The sequence below is a fragment of the Xenopus laevis genome, chromosome 1L (assembly GCF_017654675.1).
Source record: "Xenopus laevis strain J_2021 chromosome 1L, Xenopus_laevis_v10.1, whole genome shotgun sequence".
Classification (NCBI taxonomy): Eukaryota; Metazoa; Chordata; class Amphibia; order Anura; family Pipidae; genus Xenopus; species Xenopus laevis.
In genome coordinates, this window is record NC_054371.1 from 81,646,977 (window position 1) to 81,673,413 (window position 26,437).

The following is a 26,437-nucleotide window of genomic DNA, read 5'->3' on the forward strand; positions in this document are numbered from 1 at the left end:
TAGAAAGCCGTGATTGATGAAGTAGGTAGATTACCTGTTTTTGAATTACAAGAATAGCCAGTAAAATACATAGTCAATAATGTACCACGAATTATAGGAGGATATTACAGAGTTACAGGACCATATACAGCTTTTATACAGGGCATGGAACTCCAAGGCAACTACTAATACAATCATATTTTAAACGAGGGTGTATATAGATTTTTATAATACACAAGTTTCAGCGAGTCGTGTCAGAAACTGCTCTACCAAGCACAAATTATAACCATCACCATTTAAAAGGACATCATCTGCAGGATATTCATGGCTCTTGTATATTATGTGCTTAACAGATGTTTAGTGATGTCAAGACCAATTCAAATGTATGTATTATATAGTGAATAAAGTACCCCCTCTTGTAAAATATAAGGATATTATAAGTTACCGAGGAGTTTCATGACCATATAAAAACACGAGGACAAAGGCCGAGTGTTTTTATACAGGTCATGGAACTCCGAGGTAACTTCTAATATCCTTATATTTTACAAGAGGGGGTACTTTATTCACTATATAATACATACATTGGGGGTACTTTACAACTGGGGGTACTTTATTTATTATAATACACAAGTTTCAGTGAGTCATGTGACAGAAATTACATCAGAACTCACCGTTTATAACGGATGACATCAGAACTCACCGTTTATAAGGATATAATTTACAAGATATTCATGGCTTTTGTGTATTATAAAGAAATAACAAATCTTATGCTTATAACAGAGGATAGCGGACTTCATGTGACTTCTAACATCCCTGTATTTAAAGTAGGGAGTACATAAAACCCTCTACGCATCACAAAAAATGCATAATACAAGTGTTTGCAATGTACTATTTTAACCACAAGGTGTCACCATCATTACTAGGATAAAGCTTCTTTAATATCACTTACGTTGTCACTATTACATTGAATTCAACAACTTTGTTTAGTATGTCATAGCGTAAATGCCTTCGTTCCTCTTGAGAGCCTGCAGGTGAGGGGAAAAAAGTATTTTAGCTAAAATGTGCAATTGACAAAACATTTACAGTTTTACAAATTTGCGTATTAATCTTACCATAATAAAGTAAAATATTCATACTAGGACACCACTGGTTGAACTCTCTAATCCAGTTATCTATGAAAGTAAGGAAGATAAAGTTAAAAAGTTAGGTGCCAATAATGCAAAAATGTAATTCCAAGAGTGCAATAATTATACATTATAAAAATCAAGCATGAGCATTTTTAGTAAAGGAAAAATATTCAATTAGAATATCAAAGTTTAAATCAATTCAAGGAACTTCTCTTTAATATAATTTCAGAACTGCTACCCATGTTGCCACCAAGAGGGCTCTGAATTAGTAAGGATATCTTGAAACCTATCATTTTAAGAATAGCCCATGTAATTTAAGAAACCTACAAACACGTCTGCTCCGGAGATTTTCTGCACAAAATATTCACTTTCATAGTCAATGTGTGAACATGAATTGGGAATATTTTACTTACCCATTGTTGAAGCAGGTACAACCACAAGATGAGGACCTGTATCACCAGTGATGTAAAGGTATGCAAGAAATGCTATGGCTTGAACAGTCTTTCCCAGACCCTGCAGATGAAAGAAGGACATGTTTTATGCATTTTGCATAGGCTATATTTTATCATTAAAAAAATGCCTCTAATGTCCAAATCTACAAGCATTAGTAAAGTGACTATAATAAACAAGTGCAGCGCAGCTTTCTTTGATAAAATACAAAACAAAGGTATACAGCCATTCCTATTTATATAAGTGTTGGTGCCCATTACAGCTTATAGGAATGGTGTTGAACTTTTATTATAATACTTTTAAAACCAAAGCCACATCATTGGTGTTACACTATTATCAATGGGGCTGTTCACCTTCCAAATACTTTTTTTCAGTTCAATTGTTTTCAGATTGTTCCCAAGAAATAAAGACTTTTTTCCACTACTTTCCATTTATTACCGTTTTTTCAAAATCTAAGTTTAAAGTTTAATGTTCCTGTCTCTGGTGTTTCAGTCTGGCAGCTCAGTAATTCAGGTGCAAATTGTGAACTGTTACACTTTTGCAATTTAGTATTAGCAACTATTGTATCAATTCTAACAGCTACCTTTAAAGGGCACCTATCACACCAAAAATCAAACACATATTAACAATCTGACCAGTACAACATAAACAGGTTTAATCAAACTACATATATAGTTTTTTGAAAAAAACTGCAGGTTTTAAAAAATCCCTTACTTTGTCAAATGGGTTCTTTCACTGAGGGAGGCCATACTGAGACTAAAATATGCAAATTTCAGGAGCATGCTCAGATTGTAACACTGCTTTGTGTATTCTACCCAGAATGCCTTGTTTTAGTTAACTCCTCCACTAGAAGTATCAGGAGATTTCCCCTGCTGGTGATATTATGCAAATGAAGGGCACAAACTAACTTCCAGCAGGTGGCAGCACTACTGTACAGCAGCTAACACAGAGGTTTGGCTGATTTGAAAATAGCTTAGAAGGGTTGATAAGCAAAAAGGAATTTCAACTGAGCATGTGCGAGATTTCAGAGCTGCAGTTGGCTGGGAAAATATAGGTAGGAGGAGCCAGTGAAATCCAAGATGCCTGCCTCAGCAAGAACTGCAGTGGAGATAGGGGAGATCTTGCAGAAGGTATAGTGAGCTGATGATTTACATTATACAAACTATTCTAACTATTCACATAGTGTATTTACTTAGGAAATGATTTTAGTTATGATTGGTGCCCTTTAATGCAACTCAGGGATTCTGCTCAGCAGGGACAACGATAAGAAATGTATCAACTAAATATATCAATTTAGAACAATTTACATGGTCAGCATCCCCCCTCCTCCCAGAGGTGATTTAGAAGATGAAAAATTAAACTATAACTTCAATATTAAAAAAACTGGTCACATGTAGAAAAGAGAAAGTAATTGGAAAAAGTATATTTCTGGTGAACTCTCTGAAACCAACTTAACTGCCTTTTGCCTTCCTCTGGATCAACTGGCAGTTAGGCAGGGGAAAAAAGGTTGAACATGTGTCTTTTTTCAACCTAACTATGTAACTGAAAAAAGTGTTGCAAGGTGAACAATCCCTTTAATAAAAGCTCTGTTTTAGGTGCCAGTTCAATAGGCTGTAATTTGTTTTGGGCACCACAACCTTAAATTATCTTCTAGGAGGGGAACTTTATCTTCTTTGCTTAAGAAAAAAGCGATCATATCATGGTCAGAGTATCTGTCCATCCAGCAGCACCGGCATGGGTTTTGCAGATTAAAGGACTATAAATTCTAACAGTTAACCGATCTCCCGTTCAACATCATGATGCAAAGTTTTGCCACATGTTGGCTCTAACCAAACATAACCCTGCCATTGCTGCCTTTTCCGTTTTAAATAGAGAAGGCAGAAAATCACATCAGGCACAACAGTGAACAAACGGAGCAAAAGACCAGTTTGTTTACCAACCTTGTATATGCAGTGACAACAAATATCTGGGGATCTACAATGTGCTGAATAAACTTCATTGAACTTGCTGCTAAAAAAATGCCCCATGTGCCATCATCCTAAATTATAAAGTATCTTGAAATTTATCAGTTTATATATATTTTTGAATTTTCATACCAATACGATGAAGTCCTTTAATTTGAATTGTTAACCTGTTTACATGAAATGTAAGAGAAATAACATGGCAAATGCTCACCATTTCATCTGCAAGAATCATATTAACGTTGTGCTTGTGCAGCAATGCAAGCCAATTCAAACCAATCTTCTGATATGGTTTAAGGACCAAGCTGAAAAGAAAGTACAAATGAACAGAACATACAGGGACAAAAGATAAGAAATGTATCAACTAAATTTATCAATTTAGAACAATTTACATGGTCAGCATCAAGAATATAAATGGGGCAGCGTGGATATTAATGTATCCTGCCGGAAGCTTAATCGGCTAAGAAGAAAAGTGGGGTTGATATCTTTGGATCATTGCCCAGGTAAAGGTATCCTAACAACCTCCCCCCATCAGCATAAAAGTGCTGGAAATCTATGTGCACTAATCCATAACATTTATTCAATGTACAAAACTACTCTAAGTACAAGGCATCTACCCCAATAAACAAGTAACTTTGTGCAACGTAGACTAGAGATTCAAAGTAACGTTACCAGCCAGCCAATATTCTTATTTGCTTCACAACAGATGTAATTTCAGCAGATAAGAACGAGGAGTCCCTACCTAGTTCCAGTCTTATGCCACCGGATAACTCAGTGATTTTAATAAGGGTGAAGGAATGCCATTTGACTTTAGAGTGGGTGTCCCGGAGTCTTTCGCTCATAGGCTGGCATGGCATAAAGCTAAGTCCCTTTTTGAGCTTCCTAAATCACTAAATAATTTTGGGGAGAAAGATCACACCAACTTATGTTTAGCCCATGTCACCAAATGTGTTTTATCAAGGTCTTCCAGTGGGCCAAAACTCTGAAGGGATTTCTTTGCTCTTATTAGGTATAGGACTGAAACTAGGTAGGGACTTGTTTGTCATCTGCAATATTTCATGAAGGAAATAAGAAAATTGGACATAAAGTCATCTATTATATTAGGGGCAGATGCCTTGTACTTGTGAGCAGTTTTGTAATACCGAGATTTTAAATAACTAATGTGAACCTAGTCTAGTAAACCTTTAGTGGCTCCACACTGTTCTTGCAGTGACTGCAGCAGACACAAGTACCCAACGAGAGCTGCAGAAGATACGCTTCATATATGTGGGAGGTTTCATATGATTTTCTTGCAAAGTATAATGCTGAAACATTAAATTACTGCCAGCTATATTAAATGAATTGTATTTGTTAAAAGGTTTCGTTTTATTGTAATGGATTTCAGATTGTGTACAACAATCTCAATTTCCATTGCAAACACTTAAGGTATTGACTTTTCTACATAAAAAAAAAAAAAAGAATAACGCTAGCGCTATATATATATATATATATATATATATATATATATATATATATATATATATATATATATATAAATTAATTAATAAATATATATATGCAAGATGGCCTTCGCGTAATTCAGAGCTTTCTGGATAATAGGTTTCCGGATAACAGATCCTATACCTGTTCTCAGAATTTAACCTTAGCCTCCACGCAGATTATTTACTTTACTCTCCCTTACTCATATGCAGATCATAAACTGTGCACCCAAAACATAAATCTGTGAAGTGCACTGTATATTGCAATATAACACAAACCACCTACTTTTCTGACATTATTGAAGGCTGCTCAATATTCCATCCACATTCCCCATCTTCTGTAAGCTTTGTCACCTGTTTCGTCAGTGTCCGTGAAATCTCTTCACATTTATTCATAAGCTTCATAACCACCTCTCTTTCCTTTATCAATGTTTGACAGTCCCATATCAGATCTTGTGAAAGGCCATTAGACCTGCTCAGTTTTTCAAACTGCGGGAGAAAGAAACACTTTGCTTTATTACTCAAATTACTTCAAAGCAAAATATTTTTTGCACATTAGAGGGCGAACTTTTCAAACTAATAGGGGGAACCTGCTTTTGCCCTAAATTTAGCATGAACCCGTATGTTTCATGTGATAGAAACAAATGCATTACAGTATATGGAAATAAAAAAACAAAGGGCCCTTGAAAAATTAAAAACAGCAGAGGCAAGAACACATAGTGGAAAAGATAAGAACTCTTTGTGTACAACAGTGCTTCTGTTATAGAAATACGTCAGCAATAAGTCCAACAGTTGAAAATTAAAGTCTCTGGAAATATATCTTGACATAATTGGCAAACGTTTACAGTAAAGACACATCTCACTTGTTTAAAGTTCTTTATTTAACAATTAAAAGAAATGCCAGTACAATTCCGATCAAAAAGAAAATGGGGTTATGCAAAAACTATAAATAACAAGCAATATGGCTTTAAAGCTCAAGAGGCAATAACAAAAAAGCCTAGCAAAACGATAATATATCATCTTAATGGCAGATTAAGGAGATTACTTCTACAAAGCCAGACTGCTATTTCACATTTGCTTTGACACTATAGGTAATTCACTGTGCCACCTGTTAGAACTACACAAAAGCTCTTAAGTGTGCGGTCACTTAAAAGAGGGTAAAAAGACAGATTTTCTGAGTTTAGAGTGGAATTCTTTGGTTCTATTCCATGTTTGGTGAATGATGAGGCAATGTGTTTTATGGATTAGGTACTTAAATAATTGAGCTAAATCCAGCAAAATGGACCATTACTTAATTACAATAGCAAGAAAGGCATTGACCCGTATCTCTAAAAGCCATTTTGCACAGAGAAGACAATAGTATAAATAGAGCATTCATGATGAAATGTTAATGCTGTATGTTTTAGAGATTTTACAGTATGACTCCAAGAAATATATCTATCTATCTATCTATCTCTCTATCTATCTTCATGATGGACCCGCACACCAAACCTTTTCAATTCTTTATTTTAAAGAATTGAAAAGGTTTGGTGTGCGGGTCCGATAAAAAGTCATTATACATATGATTATGATATAATACAAATACTACTGAAAAGGTAACCCTAAAAATATCAGTTATGTAATATCTTGATTATGGCTACTCAAAATGTCAAGAACTGCTGCAGATTATTTCCCAGTGCCACAAATAGGCCCTGGCTCAAAGTATAGTTGTTAAGTGGAGTAATAGCTATATGTCAATGAATGAGTCTCTGTTGGTAAATGTAAAGAGAATGGGTAGTATCTATGTTTGTTAAATATTAAATAACATAGCTCCCCCTAGCTCTTCAACGTAGGCATATTCGCCCTAATTACAGATGTAAGAAAATTCTCCAGTTTGAACCCTGCATTATATATGATATATACCATCTGTTATCCAACATACTGTGAATACCATATATTTTTTACATTCCAATATTACACTGAAGACAACCTTCAAAAGCGAGCATATAGTGCCTTTTAGAGCTACAATTTATGTACATGCTTTATGCCTTTGGCTAGCATTGATGAAACCTGGAAAAAAGAGTCAAGTGTAAGCAGAACAAGCATGATCAAATGGGCAACTGACCATGGAGGATTCAGGTTTATCATGTAATGTTACTTTAAGAGTCCATATTTATTGTTGCCGGACTACTGCTCCCATCATAATGTGGAGAGTTGTAGTCTAGAACCATTTGGGTTAAGCAACGTTGCTATGAAAGGTATAAGTCCCTTAATTCACAGAGGGAGGTTAGTTGCTAGGAAAAGTTTCCATTGTTTTTTGTGAGGCAAGAAGCCCATTATGCAGCAAAACAAAATAACTTGGATACATGTTGCACCCAAAAATTTCTTACAATACTTACACATCCTCAACTCACAGACATTTACTTTTTTTTTTAATCTGCAAGTGGATGACACAGCATCCCCAGGCAATGCGATTTTCAATCAGAATTCAAAGCAGGAAAAAAATCCAAGCAATATTCCAAATTTCTACCTTGAACATCATGTAATAGATTCAAAAAAGTATTTGGCCAAGGGGAACAGGGTTGACATGGATAATAAGGTTTTACTGAAATAGAAAACGGAGGAAGAGGGGCCTCAACAGCTCAGTCTAACAAACATCTAGCAGCATGTTTAGAAGGAAGTCCTCTTTTTCACCTTAGAATTATTAATATAGAAAAAAGTCTTAACTTGTAAAAACATAATCATACCTTGGAAAGAGATGTGGTTTAATAAGCTCATTACGACTTCAAACGAATTCTGAATAACAAAAAGCAAACTAACGATTTATCACGTCCGGCTAAATGAAAAATGCATATGCTTCGGATGGCACATGTTTCATTCCAGGCCAACATTACACTAAGATTTTCTTTGCAGGTATAAACAAGCAGTATTTCAATAAAAGAAACTGTTTTGTGTAGAAACACGTTGTTCAATGTAATCCATTAAAAACATTACTTGGATAAAATGTCAATGGAATGAAAATTCTAGGCTATCGTAACCCTGTTAGGCAGGGACAATAGAAAATGCATGTCCTCAGAGAATGAATAAACATATCTGTGAACAACTAAAGGTCATAATACAAATAGAAAATATGGAAAAAGTTGGATGAGCACGCACTCCTGCAGCACGCCAAGTTTGTCGCAGGAGTGCGTGCTCATTCAACTTTTTCCTTGCATCTCAACCCAAGCTACAGGTTCGGGGCGCTGCAACCAGGCCACCTTCTTTCATCGGTCAGTACGAACTAAACTTAAATCATATTGCCGGGAATGCTGAACCCTTGAGACGGACCTGGGGCCATGCACCCAGGTCAAGTTCTATGCCGAGTGAGCTTTGGTTATTTATTACACATTTGCAGCTTTCACCTTTGGATAGAGCCGCATTTTTTATTGTTTGTGCAAATAGAAAATATGCCTAAACCAACATCAAAATAAATATTAAGTGCCTTGAAAATAGTAATCCTAGTTGAATGTGTTCTAGGCTTGCCAGCTGTGGTATACTTCTTGTAGACTGGCTTGGTCTGTAGTCAACAGTGACCCTTAAAGAAGAACTCGACCCCTCCCCAACTAATAAAAATCCCTACCTCACATAGTCCACCCTCCCTGCTCCCACCCCCCCGCACAGGGGTTAACATCTGTAAATGCCCCATATCCTGTAATTACCCCTCCTTGCAAAGTCAGCGCAGCAGAGCTTATGGGCACCATCTTCTTCTCTTCGGTAATCTTTGGAAAGTAATCGCCGTATTGGCGCATGCACAGTTGGAGCAGTCTTCCGCTTCGTGAAAGTTGCGAAAATTGCAGAAGGCAAGGAAGAAGATGCAAAGATTAAGGAAGGGCCGGAAGATGGCGCCCATGAGATCCGCTGTGCTGACTCTGCAATGAGGGGTAATTACAGAATTGGGGCATTTACAGGTGTTATGGAAAAATGCAGCATGTTGCGTCTGAACCTGCGCTCGGCCCTACACGCGCCTGAGTGAGTACAGCCCCATTTCAAATAATGACTTGCGTCTATTCCTGCGCTCCCCTGCGGCTGAACGCCAAAAAACGGAACGCAGGGGAGCGCAGGTCGGAACGCTCATGTGTAAGAGCCCTTAAGTGCCAGCAGAATTTCGCATTTCATTTGTACTCAGTGCCAGATGTTTTTTGAATATTTTGTGCTCTCTCATTTTAGGGGCAGGAGTTTTTCACTTCTGGACCAAGATTTAGAGCTCTAAATAAAAATATTAAAAATTGCTATTTTTCATAATATAGGGATTCATACCAGAGAAATATTTTATTTTATGCACAAAAAATGTAATCAATTTGGAAAGCCTCACGTGTCTGGAACGTGGAAATACTAGATATGTATAGTTTTATGGAGGTTTCTGACTGCTATAGTAAATTACTGGGGTTAACAGACCCAATAATTAAGTTAGTACATACAAATTGTCCTGGAGGCTACTTGAATTTACTGTATTTTTGTGGGGCAGAAACACAGAAAAAAAATACATTGACCCCCCCCCCCCCGTTGAGTTGGAACGGAACAGGTGGCTTTAAGCCTCTCCTTCGTTCCCAAACCTAGAAGTGCTGCAGAACATAGAATCTACGATCTTTGGCACTTAGGTCCTTTTATCCAGAGTTTAGTTTCTACGTTCTGTGGCACTTAAAGAGTTAAAGACTGCTTACAGCAGTAAATATTTTTAGTGCTGCTCCTAAATATCTGCAATTAGTTACAGTTTGCATTCCACTGTGGGACACAAGCTGAAACCATCTTGGATTGGAGAGTTTAAAGCTGGCCATAGATGCAAAGATCCGATAGTACAAATCATCGTACGATCGGACTTCCCCATCTCCCGACCTGCCACTAACCATTCAGATCAAAGTCTTATCAGTCAGATCAAATAAAGTAGTTAAAGAACAGATCAGCCAATGTTCTGCCCCTGACAGCAATCGAATGATATCTATGTCCGACAAAGCCAGTGACAGTCTCCCACTGAAAATCGTACGATCTGCAATACACGCAGAGATATTACCCGCAGCCGACAGAAATCTTTTAACCTTTCCAAACGACCGATCTCCGCCGGCCGAAAAATGTCGAGTAGCACAAATTTAAAATGCTCATTTTGTAAAATAGAAAATACTTAAATGGGTTGTCGACCATCCAAAACACTTTTTTCAGTTCAGTTATTTTCAGATTGTTCCCCAGAAATAAAGACTTGTTTCAATTCCTTTACATTATTTATTTTTTACAGTTTTTCCAGATTATAAATTTAAAGTTGAATGTCCCTGCCTCTGGTGTTTGAGTCTGGCAGCTCAGTAATTCAGGTGCAGACTAACGGTTACAATTTTGCAACATCTCTGGAGTATTAGCAACTATTGTATCAATTCTAACAGCTGCCTGTAATGAAACTCGGGGATTCTGCTCAGCTGGGACAAAGATAATAAATGTATCAATTTAGATCAGTGTACAGGGTCGGCGACCCCCCCATGAGCTGCTTTAGAAGGTGAAAAACTATACTTTACACTTCAATATTAGAAAAACGGTGACACATAGAAAATAGCAATTAATTTGAAAAAGTCATTATTTCTGGTGATCGATCTGAAAACAACTAGTTGTTTGAAGGTGAACAACCCCTTTAATATTACACTCTCTTTTCAGGTACAAAGAAACTGAAAAAAGCAGCCCCTGGAATTCTCTAAGGTAAACATTAATTAACAAGCTTTTATTGCATGGTCTTCTGCACAAACCAGTTGATTTTCTTTGAGACAAGAAGGCAAGAATCAAATTTCTCCCATAAATTACTTTTTTATTTAAAGGGATACCGTCATGGGAAAAAAAATCTGTTAAAAGTGCTGCTCCAGCAGAATTCTGTACTGAAATCCATTTCTCAAAAGAGCAAACAGATTTTTTTATATTCAATTTTTAAATCTGACATGGGGCTAGATATATTGTCAATTTCCCAGCTGCCCCAATTTCCCAGCTGACTTGTGCTCTGAAAAACTTCAATCACTCTTTACTGCTGTACTGCAAGTTGGAGTGATATCACCCCCCTCCCTTTTCCCCCCCCCAGAAGCCAAACAAAAGAACAATGGGAAGGTAACCAGATAACAGCTCCCTGTCACAAGATAACAGCTGCCTGGTAGATCTAAGAACAACACTCAATAGTAAAAACTCATGTCTCACTGAGACACATTCAGTTACATGGAGAAGGAAAAACAGCAGCCTGCCAGAAAGCATTTCTCTCCTAAAGTGCAGGCACAAGTCACATGATTAGGGGCAACTGGGAAATTGACAAAATATCTAGCCCCATGTCAGATTTCAAAATTGAATTTTAAAAAAAAAAAATCTGTTTGCTATTTTGAGAAATGGATTTCAGTGCAGAATTCTGCTGGAGTAACACTATTAACTGATGCGTTTTGAAAAAAAAAACATGTTTTCCGATGACAGGATCCCTTTAAGCTACATAGAACAATAGGTAAAATGGGTTGTCAGGTGGTCATACGCAATTTAAAAATTCATATTTCAGTATTCTTCCCTGCAGTGCACTGTGCAAGTACATCACCTGTATTAGCAAGCTATTCTTTGCATCTTTCTACATGTAAAGGAGTATGGGGGAGTTTCGTACTGGAGGTTTTATTCTGTGAGTAAAATGGAAGTCTACATAAAATGCCTGGCTTTAGTGAAGGTGTTGTAGTTTTGCTGCATCATAGTGCAACATTTGCTCACAACGCTTAATCATAATGGAATGTAATTGCCTTTGCAGACACAAGGATAAAATAAAGTGGCAACAAAATACCAATAGTGCCATTGTAATGAAGCATATTTGATCTTAAAAATAACCTTAGCACAAAAAAAAGACTTAATGATATATATATATATATATATATATATATATATATATACACACACACACACACACATTTGATCAAAGTTATACATCATGTGTCTTAATAGTTCCCTGGACATGTAGTTGCAGAAACAAAATGAGCATATGGGTGTGGATGCCGACAGATGTTCTTAATTAAATAAACCTTAAAATTACTGCAGGTTAGTACAACATTCAAACCATTTTTTTAGGTGCTCAAAAAAATTATGGGACAGGCAGCCCTATAGCAAATAGTTTTGCAAATGAATGAGCCGAGGCAAAGCTGAACACGTTTTTCTGAGCTGCCTATCAGACAGATGTTGCTAAAGTTGCCAATAGCTTCAGGCATTTAATTCTGTGTGCAAAGACAGGCTTGTGAATCTGCGCTGCTGCTGCTGCTTAAAAATGTATGCTTATTTTTCACTGTACTTATTTTTTCTCGTTTCTATAAAAAAGGGGGGAAAAAACAACACATGACAGACCTACATTTGCCTGATTAAATGTAGAGGAGAAAATACCCACAATACCTACAACGAAGACAACACCAACAGCACTGTATGAGAATTTAAGAACAGTATTTGAAAAAAATAAAATGGAACAGAATTTGATCTGGTTTAACATTTTCCCCCTAAAATATATGCTGCATAGGCCTTCAGTTTGGAACGGTGTTTATGTTAAAGCAACTGAAATAAGAGTAAAAATATATGCACATCAAACATTAAAAACCTTGCTTGTATACAGTTAAATTGAATCTGAAATACATCTTTCTATATGCAAATATAAAAAGGTAGTATATTGATTTATCAGAAAATAAAGTTATACTCGGATAGTAAAGTACTCACCAAGGACTGTAAAAATGATCACCCCTTAAGAATTTAAGTTTCTAAACAATTCCACCTTTGCTTAGTAAACGGCAGATAGAGAGAGTTCATAACATGGCAGCACCGATTAGCCAGAAGAAATACATAAGATTCCTTTGTAGAAAAGGGATTTGGGGGGAAAGGTGATGTCAAAAAATCATGCTGCATCTGGAACAATGAATATCCCCTTGCAGTTTCTTCTTCAAACAGTTACAGTAGCAGTAAAAATCCAGCCACATTATTGCCTCCTGCTTTAGATTTTGTCTGCTGAAATCATACAGAACCGACTGGCAAACGTCTTCACAAAGGAGAGTTATAATGTCTGCTTTAGCAGAGAAATGAACCAAGTCACTAGGTTTCTACATGAGTGGCAGGATTGCTAGCCAATCAGCTTGGCTTTTCAAGGAAAATCACCCCTAATTTATTCAAAAGTAAGTCATATGACACTCTTTGAAATGCTATTGGCTCAAATGTAGGTAGTGTTAGCCTTCTTGAGATAAGGCCACCCATCTAGGCTTTTAATTTGCAGACATCTCTTGTCTATCAGCATAAAAGGTATATTTAAAAAAAAAAAAAAAAAAAAAAAAAGAAAAAGAAAAAAAGAGAGAGACAGAGAACTATAGTGAACAGTGAAAACTTACCAGAGATTCCCAAGAGCTGAAGGGCCGGAGCTCAGTGATCTTCTGAGCTTTTTTATGAGAACAATGAGGTATCAAATACAGTTCATCTAGTGAAGCATCCTGCAAGAAGCTAAGGATTTTTGTTTTGTATTCCTCTTCCAGTTTCTCATCACCACTGCTATAGTCCTCATCCAGGCAACTTCCAGCCTCAGAGGCAGATTCCTCGCTCTCTAGGTCCCTCGTGTCCCTTTTGGCACTTTCAGAATTTTTTTTCCCTTTTGCTTTTTTCTTTACACCATTTTGAGCCATTGTTTTATTAGAAAGCTGGTTTGCCTTTGCTTTGGCACTGCTTTTATGGTCATTTTTTCTGGAGAGCTCTTTTCCGTTTGAAACCTCCTTTTTGGAAGCATTTTTCAAAGTATCTGTGCATGTAAGAAACATACAGAAAAATAAACTATACAGATAATGAAACAGCACCTGCAAGAACAATTTTTTTAACTGATGCTTATGTAAAAAAAAAAAAAACGATGTTTTAAACAGATATACAGACATAAAAAACAAGAAAGACAAACATTTATTTAAATATCAATATCTTAATAAAAAGTAAAAAAATAGAAACCAAACCAGTAACATTGATTCACATGCACAGTTACGTGATTTCCACAAATCAAACCCAGAGATATACCATTCCCTCACTTTTACATTAACATCCGGGGTGTGACTACACTGCATGCTTAACCTCTCGGCACTGTACTTACTCGACAGCAAATTTATACACATATCAAACTTATTTTAGGCAGTTTTCATTGTATATATTTTGTGGATAATCGTACAGCAGCATAAGTGCATATTCTATAAATACCTGTTTATATTATGAGCCACCTGTGCAACCGCATAATTATCTGCAGGGAACTACCCAATGGCGAGACAAGAATTTTGAGCAGTAGCTGTTTTTGGTTTAAGACCACGGCAGTCCTTGATTTTTATATGGTCAAACTCTCCCGTAAAGGTGGCCATACACGGCCAATAAAAGCTGCAGACAGACCGAGTCGGCAGCATATTGACCTATGTGTGGGGCCCTCTGATTGGCTTCACTGATCAATATCTGGCCAAAAGTCGGCCAGCTGTCGATCGGGCAGGGTTAAAAATCCCATCGGATCGTGGCCTCATCTGGGCATTGATGCAGCTCCGTGATCCAACCGCATGTTTACCCTTCGTTATGATCCAATTATTGGGCCCTATGGCCCGCGATCGGATGAGTCCGATATCGCCCCCTCAAGGTGGGCTTATCGGGGCGAGATACGCTCGTCAAACGAGCGGTTCTCTCGGTGTATGGCCACCTTAACAAGCATGTGTGCGTATAAACAAGTTGCTGTAGGCGTCGTATTCCCAAAGATATCTAAGATGTTTACCCAAAATATCACCCTTTGCTGACCTTCAAACTGGGCTTCCAGCAAAAATGCATTCTCCCCAAATCTCTAAATTGGACAAATGTTCACCAGTATAGCAGAAATGAGGTGAAAAGTTATCCTAGATTAGTATTTAAAGCTAATTGTACAAGTGAAAACATTTGATAATCTTTTGTGTGTGTGGGTGGTGGGCCAAGACTGCATTATGAAAGCATACGGACTTCACAGTCTCTTCTCTTAGGATAGTGGCACACGGGAAGATTTGTCGCACTATATTCTTTATTCGTGGCTGCAGGCGACGAAACTTCCAAAAAATGCCTCTCCATTGCCAATATTTGAAACACTCAACATATCGCTAAATCGTCCAACGTTTCCTCCGGTGGCAAATAAAATATTGCGGGCAACAAATCTTCCTGTGTGCCACTGCCCTTAGCCATTAGGGCAATGGCACACCTCATGAGGAAACTTCAAGCGATTTTGGGAGACTGAAGCGACACATGAGTTTTACCACCAGCAAATCACAAGGTGGAATTTTATAATAAAGGCTGCACAAAAAAAAAGGTTTCCAATATAGTTAGTTAGGCAAAAATGTATAAAGGCTGGAGTGATTGGATGTGTAACATAACAGAACACTACTTGCTGCAGTTCTCTTGGTTTCCACTAATTGGTTACCAGGAGAGGGCCTCACACGTGGATCATAACTTGCTTTTGAATCTGAGCTGCATGCTGAGGATCAATTGCAAACTAACTCAACAGTTATGTACCATGTGGCCCCCCTTAAAGTTGCTGACTAACTCAGAGTTAGAGAGCTGAGAAGCAGGAAGTAGTGTTCTGTTCTGTTAGACATCCAGTCACTCCAGCCTTTACACATTCAATTTTTGCTAACTAACTATATTAGAAACTGTTTTTTTTTTTATTTTGCACAGCCTATTTACCCAGTTTTTATTTTTACACTGAAATGTTCCTTTAAGCTTTTTTTGTACCTCCCTGGCTGCTTATGTGAGTAAATATTGGGACCAGCCCAGACCAATTACTGATATCTACAGGTCATTCCATGTGAAACTTCCTATAGGGTTTGGTCCTAACTCAGAACTAAATGGCACTTAAACTGCTGCCATTTTAAAGGGTAGGATCACTTGTTTTAAAAGGACTTTCTTGTAGAAGTTACAAAGGTTTTTTAAGCTCTTTAATTAGAGATCACTTTGCTTGCAGTACAAAGCTTACTATATGCACAGATTAAACACACATACTTTTTATTTGGAGCTACCATATTGATTGTCTCGACAGAGGATTGTTTGAAACTTCTACATATACTTCTTCAGTAACAGTAGCTTCACTAGTGGTCAACCATGGTATTACAACTGTATCAAGTAAATGTTCAGCTTCACTAACACTGAGACAAGCAATAAGGTAGCTCCTACCCAAATTAATCAATACAAAGATAATGATTTTTTTTTAACTCATACCTTACATTATAATGTAACTGTGCAGGTGCACTTAGAAACTGGAAAAGCAGGAAAAAGCAAGAAAATATACTGAAAATCTCTGCTTAAAAATAAATTGAGCTATTCAACTTGGCAGATGTATTCACCAATATGACAGAGGTTAACTATCTCAAGCTTCTCAAGATAGTAAACTTATTTGCAAAGCTCGGCTGGATTTTAACTGTGAACTTATGAACATCTGAAAAACAAAGTGTTCATGTACAGCTCTGTAGAAAAGCAGAACGTTGCTTGAAAAATGCCATTAATCCTTCCACCACAAAATTTCTACCCAAGTGAGGAAAATTGCAATTTAAGTTTTTCTACTGTAATTTTTTGGTATTGCATTATGATATGTTTTACAAGTTCAGTTTGACTTCTGTATTAAGCAAGCTGGAGCCTGCACTAGTGATGTGCTGGTCAGGGTTTTCCTGACCCGCACCCAACCCTAACCCTCCCTGCTGCAGCCCGCTCCCGCGCTTCCGGGGTCCTTTTATAGACCTGCTCCTTTTACAGACCTGCGCCGCCGATGACGTCACAAAAGGGGCAGGGCGAGCAGACACGAGACTATAAAACAGGAACCCGGAAGTCGGATGCTGGCATTTGAAAGCTCAACCCACCCGCCTGCCGCGGGGAGCAGTGTGAGGTCGACCCGCGGGTATCGGATCGGCCCGCACATCACTAGCCTGCACCCACAGATGTCTGGAAACAAAGGAGAAAGAACATTCACAAAGTAATACTAAAAAAATGTGCATTTGATTTTAAATTTGTGAAAAGACCCTTTTGCGCTTAAATTATTTCCTGGCACACATGATCCAGTCTGCATTTTTTATGCACACAATTTTAGCTCAGCTCCATTAAAAATTAGTTTACAAAATACTGTCCAACAGCACGCACTAGGTGGTCTGCCCACCACGGTACCGAAGGAAAACTGTGGCAGTGAAAATGCCATGTGTTACCAGTGACCTGCGTATCTGCAATAGCATGTCCCATTCATATGAATGGAAGCAGGGTGCTTTAAAGGGGAGATATCTGGAAAAATTTAATATAAGCTTCGTCTCACTGAAATAAAGAACTTTCTAAATATAAACGGACCCATTTCTAAAATATTATTCTAGAGTCTCCCCTGCTCAGCATATGTTTCTCTTCATTCTATCTTCATGCAGAAGTTAGGAGTGTGATATTGATAGACAGTTAAGTCTAATACAGCCTTTTGTGGGGGGGGGGGCTCCTTTTGCCTAGATAATGTATTAGAGCTCATTCTTTTAAAGCCACCATAAATCTTGTTTCCTAAAGGGATCCCCCCTCCCCCAATAAAATATATTCATGACAATGACAATCTGACATCCAACTCATTTATGAAGACAGAATGAAAAGAAACAGATAATGAAGGAGGGATAGTGAAGATAAACTATTATTTCAGAAACAGTCCTGGATCTTTAATTCAATGTATTTAGAAAGTTTCTTTTTTTAGTTTGATGAAGCTTTTATAAAATTTTCAATTTCATGTTAAAAACTGGAGGACATGGAAGGATGCTTTAAAAATGGCCATTCCCTAAGAATGTAAAATATTTAAGAGAATAGCACAACACCATATATGTTGCAAGTGGGGAGCTTACCCCTTTTATTTAAAGTGACCACCTGTGAATCAACTTTTCGGGGGGGGGGGGGATTGACCCTCCCTTCGTCAGGATACAAACATTTGTGCTACAAACATTTTTAAAGCATAGGGATACATAGAGTCCCACCCAATTACCCATAATCCACCACGGTAACCAAATTGGGATAGAAGGTTCAAATATGCATTTACGCTTGCTTTTTAATGTGAAACTGGACTTTGGACAATAATACCAGAACATGGACTTTGAGTATCAAGCCTTACTTTCGAACACCGTGGTGGATTATGGGTAATTTGGCGGGACTCTATGTTTCCCTATGCTTTAAAAATGTTTGTAGCACAAATGTTTGTATCCTGATGAAGGGAGGGTTAATCCCAACATACATGGCGTTGTGCTATTCTCTTAAATATTCTACATTGTACCGACCGTCTAGAGAGATCTGCACCACAAGGGCAGGAAACATTGTGGGAAGGGTGAGAGATGCGGTTCATCTACACACATTCCCTAAGAATACCTCAAAAGTCAAAACACAGATGCCTGCTATGAATGACTGACACAAAAGGTGGCAATTATTCTTGTCATAATGTCTGATGAAGGTGCTTGTCCCCGAAATATTGCAGCACATTTAATAATACACGCAGGGGTGCTGCCTCCACTTGCAGGTGCCCTGTTGTGCTAGTCATTCTTTGCAGATATTTGGTTGTAGAGGGTGCCGACACTCTAGACCAGGGGTCCCCAACCTTTTTCCACCCGTGAGCAACATTCAGATGTAAAATGAGTTGAGGAGCAACACAAGCATGAAAAATGTTCCTGGGTGGTGCCAAATAAGGGTTATGATTGACTATTAGTAGCCCCTTTGTGGAATGGCAGCCTACAGGAGACTCTGCTTGGCGCTATACTTAGTTTTTATGCAAATAAAACTTGGGAATTCAAAAGTAATCACCTGCTTTGAGGCCACTGAGAGCAACATCCAAGGAGTTGGGGAGCAACATGTTGCTCACGAGCTACTGGTTGGGGATCACTGCTCTAGACTAAGCGCCGGATTACAAAATAGAAAAGGCTCGGTGTGCTGGTGAATTCCAGTATTCCAAAACACAGGTATGTCATTAGCTTTGTGAAATAAGGAAATATGGCTTAAAAGTTATATAATAAAGTTAAATCAAATTTCCATTTGGCTAGCTAGGTCCTTGGAATGCAGTAGAGTTTTTAACAGAGCAGCATACATGCGATTAGTTCGGGAGCTTACCCGCACTTATTTAAAGGGCAAGGAAAGTCTAACAAAGAGTTAAATTCATTGAAAAGGCATACCTCTTGTGAGATGCACAGTGCTAGTGAATCTCCTCTATTCCTATCCATTCAGCTGTTTAACAGCACACTTCAGAAAAAAACACTGAGTTAATGAAAAAAATCCCAGAATGCAGCTCTCCTGCACTCAAACCAGGAGCATGCGTGTTGGGTAGAATCAGTAAGTAGCGCTTTTGCATAAATTAAGATTGTGACCTAGCAGCTATAAAACATTGATCCTGCAATGCCTGCTCTTTAAACAGCTCGCACCAATAGCAACATAGTCAAGCGGTTGCTAAGGTGACATAGACCAAAAACCAGCAATACATACAACGATCAGCAGCAAGCACTTTGTATCTCGTTTCCCTCAGTGTTGATCTGTGTGTTTATGTGCCAGATTTTTTCTACCTCCTGTCCCTACTTGCCTGTGGCATTTTGTATTCAGCTCTGCACATTGTATGACACTATGACAGCGGGTGGGGACATTCGTGACTAAAGCTAAGCAAATATGGCGTGTGCGACACAGCTTTCTTACTTTAGATTATGAGATGTCACCTAACAAAAAATAAAAAGGTATTTAAAAAAAATAAAAGTAGAACAGAAAGTGTCCCCATTAACATAGTAAAGTCTTATGGTAAAGGGTTTCCTTGTCCTTTAAAACACCAAAGTATCAACATTTCGGGGGAGGGTCCAAGGTATCAACGTTTCAGGGGGGTACAACCCTCCCTTCATCAGGATGTTCTCCAAAAACGTTGGTGTGTTAAATAAATGAGTAAGCTCCCCAACTGCATTTAATCTAAGTGTGCGGCTCCGTTAAAAACTCTACGGCATTAATAGATATATAAAACACAAGAGCCATGAATATTCTTTAAATAATATCCATTTAAACTGGGCTTAGTGATTTCTGTCACAACTCACTGAAGCTTATGTATTATAATAAATCATACCCTATAGTAAAATATTAAGATATTAGCAGTCACCTCAAAGTTCACTGACTTGTGTAAAAGCACAACCTTCTCCTTGTGCTTTTACATGGTCATGGTCATATCCCTATTAGGAAATTATATATAACATAGCACCTTGTTTATTTTTCATACATATATCAGGTTCTTTATACAACATTCTAGTACCTTGAACACTCTGAAAACCAGAATGCAAGAGAGCATACAACCAACTCCCAAATCTGGCAAAATTCACTTCAAATAGAAGATTAATCTGGATTTTGAAGTGGGTTGCATTATATCTCACCCATTCTTCCTCCCTTTCAACCTAAAGCAAAAAAGAGGAACAAGCAAAGGACAGCAAAGTAAGTGGACAAGAAGGGTGCACTCAAAATCCTCCACGTTCCACACATTCAAGGTGTGCATGCCTCGTCTAGTAACCTTCAACCTGAATTCAAAATGATTTGTTAAATTAAATTTTTTTTTCAATGTTTAAATTAAGATATATAGATATATAGATATATATATATATATATATATATATATATATATATATATATATATATATATATATATATATATCCACAACAGTGAGAATTATTATGCAATATACATACAATGTGGTGTATGTAAACTATTAAAGAATTAGTTGAAAATTGTCATCCGTGGAAAATTCTTGATTGTCGAGTGGAAAATATGTTTCAATAATTGTAAACTGCATTTTTTTTTTGCCATAATTTACAAATTTAACATGGAAGATGAGGGTCCTAATAAGACAAAGGCATAAAGCCTGTTCAGATTGATTGTCAGACTGGCACAGATTTTTGTCAAAATGTCAGGATGGAAACATATCAGCACTCATCTGCAGGTATGCAAACAGTTCTCCTATTGCTGCCATTTAAAAAAAGAAGTTGTCATTAGAGAGAAGTTTATTTTGTTATCTCAACTAGGTACAGGTACAAATGATGGGCCACTTTTTTTTTTTTTCAAAGTTGAGAGATGAGGGGTATCTAGCAAACTGTGGTGCAAACCTTTCCTTGGGTTTCGTATTCTATGACACACTGATGGTGACTCACAACCATCAGGATATTTACAAACACTTTTCTTGATAGTATTATAGAACATTCCAGAACATAAGTTCAAACTAGCTTTCCATTTCTTTAATCTCTCAAACAAACTGGAGACCAATAACCCCCACTTGACACAGCTCACTCTCCTTTAATCCATAGAAGTAGAGAAAGCAAGTGAATGAAATTTGAAGAATGTAGAAAACCTGAAAGATAATGAAGAATTTGCCCCATACTACCTGTCTCATCTTCTGCAAAAAGTTTTAAAGCTTCTAAGGCTTCATGGAAGGACCAGTCATGCTCTTGAAGAACTTCTCTAAGCTCCTATTTAGTAGAAAAAGAAAAGAAACCTGCATTGAGAAAATCTGTTACGGTTTTCAAATATTACAAAATAATTATTCTGTGACAAGCATAAAATCCAAAAACTTGGCAAAGAAATCAGTTGAACATAGTTTTGCAAACAACTGCAATTTAGCATGCCGAGATAAAGAAAAGTTTGTATTTAATTGCACATCTGGCTACATGGCTAACCTCTTACAAAAGATCCACAGCACTGTACATTATTTGGTAATCTGTATTACTATCTTACTATATTATTTTAAATAGGTTTCCCTTAAAGACCCAAACTTTGAAAAGAACTTCAAATGTGCACATACTTCGCTATCTTAATTACAACACTTGTTGGTTCCCTCTGCTGATGACCAGATATCCCTGCTATTGCCACATGCAAGAAAGCTCATGCAAATCAGAATAAAATGTCTGAGTTGTCACATACACTGAAATCGCTTTTGTATGGATTGGTAAATCTAGGACGTACAATAATTTCCAGCTTGATCCAAAATGAAAAGTCCTCTAGTATACCTTCCGAAATTCACCTATACTACTAATGATATTACAAGATACACTTTAATGGAATAGAAACAATAATATTTTTCTAACCTCTTTATCCAAATCAGGAAAGTGCCGTTGCAACTTCTTTACACTTGCTTCTTGCTTTTCCCAGTCATCTTCAGATAGAGAACTATCTTCATCTGATGCCTAAGAACCCAAACAATAATTTAATGTGCATGCACTAAAGAGAGAGACGAACATAAGTAGTTTGTATACAATAAAGCAGGTGAGACAAGCTGGTAAAGCCAAAACCATGCAATGTCACTATCAAAACCCACAAAACACTGGCCATATGATAAATACATTTATGAAAAAGTAATTTCTCTTGCATCCAAACTTAAAGGAACAGTAATACTAAAAAATGTATTTCATTCCCGTAATTCAGAGCTTTCAGGATAACTGTTTTCCGCATAAAGAACCCTATACTTGTACTACAGTGACAATTATCTAAATGCACAGACAAGTAATGAGAATCTGAATTATCTACTGATCAGTCTTGTACTATGACATTTATATTCGAGATATACAGTGGCTTCTCTAGCAGGTTTTGAAAGACCATTACAGGAAAACAGAACAGGAAATTTGATTTTAAGATAACTCAGTGTTTAGGATGCATATTTATCCCTTCCAACCTTCAATATTGAATGAGGAGGCCAATGATTGCTATGACAATCTAAGGTAAAGGTGTTCATTTTTGTACAACATATGTTGATGAATTTTACATTTGAACATTAACTTTATAATACTCAGTAAAAGGTTCCATATTTTTGGGGAGGTAACCAAGCAAGCAGATCTTTTACGGATATTGCCCATCTTGAGGTAGGTGATATCAGGCAAATAAATAATAGTATGCCTTGGCAATACTATTGTTTATTATATGTAGGCATTGTCTACAAGAGATATTTATAGACACATCTGCTTCACACATCACAAGTTCAACTTACTGCATCAATTTTTGTTTTCTTTGTGGTTTTTCCATTGATGCCATCATGAACCGGAGAGCTGTCTTCATCTAATTTCCTCTTTCGGGATGAACCTAGGAGATAACAGGTGGAGTAAAAATTAATAAAAGAAGAAATTTCATCTAATAAATAAGACAAGGCACATGATATATAGCAGATACAATTTATTTTGATTTCTGTGTAAGGCTGCCTCTGCAGCTGACAGCGTGTATATATATATATATATATATATATATATATATATATATATATATATATATATATATATATATATATATATATATATATATATATATATATATATATATATATATATATATATATATATATATATATATATAGTAGCATAGTAGCATTTCTACACAAACACACCAGGTCAGGGCAGCAGTATTATATATTTTAATTACCTAAACATTTAAATTTTTTGATGTTGCTGTTCCTTTAGATACATGTTGAAAGATATTTGTAGAATATACTGTATTGCAAAATGCATAAGTTGAAAGTACGATCTTCCAAGCCTTCAGATGGCAACAAAGCAGCACAGAGAGAGGGTTGCTGAGCCACCAGCCAGATATTAGCAATATAAAACAGACTGTAGCTTGAAATAAAATAAATTGCAAAAGTGCTTTGCCAAGCACTCTCTGCATAGGGTACTAGCTGATTGCTACCAAGGTACCTCTTTATAAAACGTAAACACCAAACTTGTAAGCGCAGATGTGGTTTGTACGTAATTCTGTACATAAATTATTTGAAAAATGTTAACTGCCTATATCCATTTTGGCCAATAACGTTATCTTTTTTTTAACTCCATTGCATTTGTGATCCCTAAAATCCATTACACAATGACTGTAAAACTATATTGCCTGCTGCATCACCTATAAATGCATGAAAGCTGGCATTAACATTTTGAGTCTGAAGGAGGCGGTGTTGTTGCATGTCAGAGTATATTAATACAGCTGGTTTGAAGTGTATGCTTTGCACAAGTACTTTGTTTTTCCATTTTAGCAGCCAAAGCAGAATGGACAGTATTTAGTGAAAATTTCACCAAGGTCAATTTTTTTTTTTTTTTTTTTTTAAACAGAGTGAGAATCACTGCATTACTCTTTTCAGAGCAATACCAAGGAAAGAGTTAACACTAAATAAAACTGAATGTCTTACAGGTACATTTAGACTTGACAAGATAATGACACACTCAACAATTGAAAAAAATGTTTGCATTTATATTTTGATAATTTTTTTGTTTTGCTTTGATCTGTCTGAGCACTAGAGGACCCACCTGAGGCAGTATACTAGCTTAGGAGCAAAAACACCTCATTTGAGATCAATGCTGAGCTTAACAAATGCATTACACTGTCAAATCATAATGTGATTCTGTGCTCCAGGCTACATATCTGTGGTGCCTTCTGATTTTAGCTGCTTAGAGTCCTCTTACAAATTTTTCTTTATATATTATCCGACAGTGTAAGCTACATGTTAAGCTCAGCACTGATCTCAAATTAAGTGTACTATGCATTTTGGCTAGTTTAACACCTCCCCCATCACATTTTGCATTCCGCTAGAATATGTACAATGTTCAATGTTAAAACAGGTGTTAAACGAAGCTTCCACTTCTTACAGGGTATGTGGAGGGGGGACTGCCTGCAGTGAAAATATTTATTAAATTAAAACTTGCCTCTTCTCGTCTTATTTCAAAACATAAAAATGTAAATATGAGCAACAGCTGCAAATAGTTCCTGGATTTTTTACTTTTGGCATCAAACATAACAAAAACCTTCAGAACTAAGCAAGTGTGAAGATCTGAAAACTGAAATATTTAGAGCAATAGTTTATGGGCTACATGGGACCAATCCCTTGTCCAAGGAATGGTCACATTCTTCCATTTAGCTATAAGAAAACATACTGTGCCCCAGTCTTTTTAAAATTCAATTATAAAACAAAATAGCTAATAAACTAAACCCTAAAAAATATAGCAGCAATACAGAGAGAGAGAGAGAGAGAGAGAGAGAGAGAGAGGGAGAGTGTGTATGTCAATACGACAATTCGATTTTACCTTCTTTAAAATAGTTTTTGTAATATTAAATACAAATTTTAGTGCACACTATTATTTTGAATTAAACAAAAACCTAATTAGAGGTGATAATGGAGACCCCATTCAAAAAAAAAATGCTCTGTAAGGGTAAATTTAAATCATTATTGCTTTTGTTACTCATCTTTTCAGGCCCTCTCCTATTCACATTCTAGTCTCTTATTCATATCAATGCATGGTTACTAGGGACATTTTGACCGTAGCAACCAGATTGCTGAAATTGCAGACTGGAGAACTGCTAAATAACTCCAAACAATAATAAATGAAAACCAATTGCAAATTGTATCAGAATATCACTCTCTATATCATATGGAGTTAGCTCAAAGTGAATAACACCTTTAAAAACCTACTACAAACCTACAGTATAAAAGCAATAATGTAAACCACATTTGGAAACCCATCCCTCCTCCCTGGCTTGTGGCCACAGAATATCAGTTGATGGGGTTGGAAAAATCTGCTATCATTAACTTATGATCCAAGTACACTGGAATCTAAACCCATTAAATTGTACAGAGTTGTAATCTGCTATGTAGCCTGCCTCTCCTCCTATTCACAGGGAATGGCTACATCGCAGCTTATTTATATAAACTGTAGTAGTGTTTCTGAAGCAAAGAACAACTATGCCAATAATACACTTTGTAAAATAGTAAATAAAAATACAAGGATATTATAAGTTACTGGGGAATTCCAGGACCACATAAAAACACGAGACCAAAGGCAGAGTGGAGCAGGTCATGGAACTCAGTTTCCCTTATGATATTGAAAGATCCTATTCCTACTATGAAGCCAGTTGATTTATCCCATTTGAAAATGTTGTCTTTTACTGTACAGTTAGAGTAGATTTTGTCATGACCCCTGAGTCAGTCAGGTTTAACAAAGAAATTTAGTTATGATATCGCAAGTTTGGGCGCAGTATTGACACCACTGATAACCAGTCATTCTGGGATATACAAGCTTATGTGATTAATGTTTATGACAATAGTGCTGTACCTAATTTGTCACAAGAGAGGTCCATACATTGAGTGACCTGTCTTGGTAGCTGAACTAACCCATCAATTGCATTAGTTGACCCCAATTGGACTACCCATGGGTCACAGTGGGGAATTATACTGATTGACAGGCTTGCCAAGGACTCTCCTCAAGCCACCTCCTCCTGTGCTTCTACACTTGGTCTTCCTCCAATGCCGTTCTGGTTAAAAAGGAGGGAATGTGGCTAGTTCTGTCACTCAGTGCACACTATGTTGATTGTTATAGTTTAGCAAGAACTCTTGTTGTGCAAGGAAACTAACCAGGAGGCAATATATCTGTCATTTATTCCCCTATTGGGTCTAATGACTTATACCCCAATGTATTTACTGTGAAC

At 36.9% G+C, this 26,437-nt stretch overlaps 1 protein-coding gene across 2 annotated transcripts in view; it reads right to left on the bottom strand.

The window, feature by feature from the left end:
• Positions 1–26,437, bottom strand: part of LOC108710927 (SWI/SNF-related matrix-associated actin-dependent regulator of chromatin subfamily A containing DEAD/H box 1) — a 67,641-nt gene that overhangs the window by 27,374 nt on the left and 13,830 nt on the right. For both annotated transcript variants that reach the window (XM_018252143.2, XM_018252136.2), the window contains exons 6-14: positions 22,971–23,062; positions 22,075–22,173; positions 21,375–21,459; positions 13,356–13,756; positions 5,282–5,484; positions 3,732–3,822; positions 1,520–1,619; positions 1,092–1,151; positions 929–1,004 (exon numbers count right to left, since the gene is read on the bottom strand). In XM_018252143.2, coding sequence (XP_018107632.1) covers positions 929–1,004; positions 1,092–1,151; positions 1,520–1,619; positions 3,732–3,822; positions 5,282–5,484; positions 13,356–13,756; positions 21,375–21,459; positions 22,075–22,173; positions 22,971–23,062 — 1,207 coding nt within the window. The remainder of the gene's footprint in view (positions 1–928; positions 1,005–1,091; positions 1,152–1,519; positions 1,620–3,731; positions 3,823–5,281; positions 5,485–13,355; positions 13,757–21,374; positions 21,460–22,074; positions 22,174–22,970; positions 23,063–26,437) is intronic.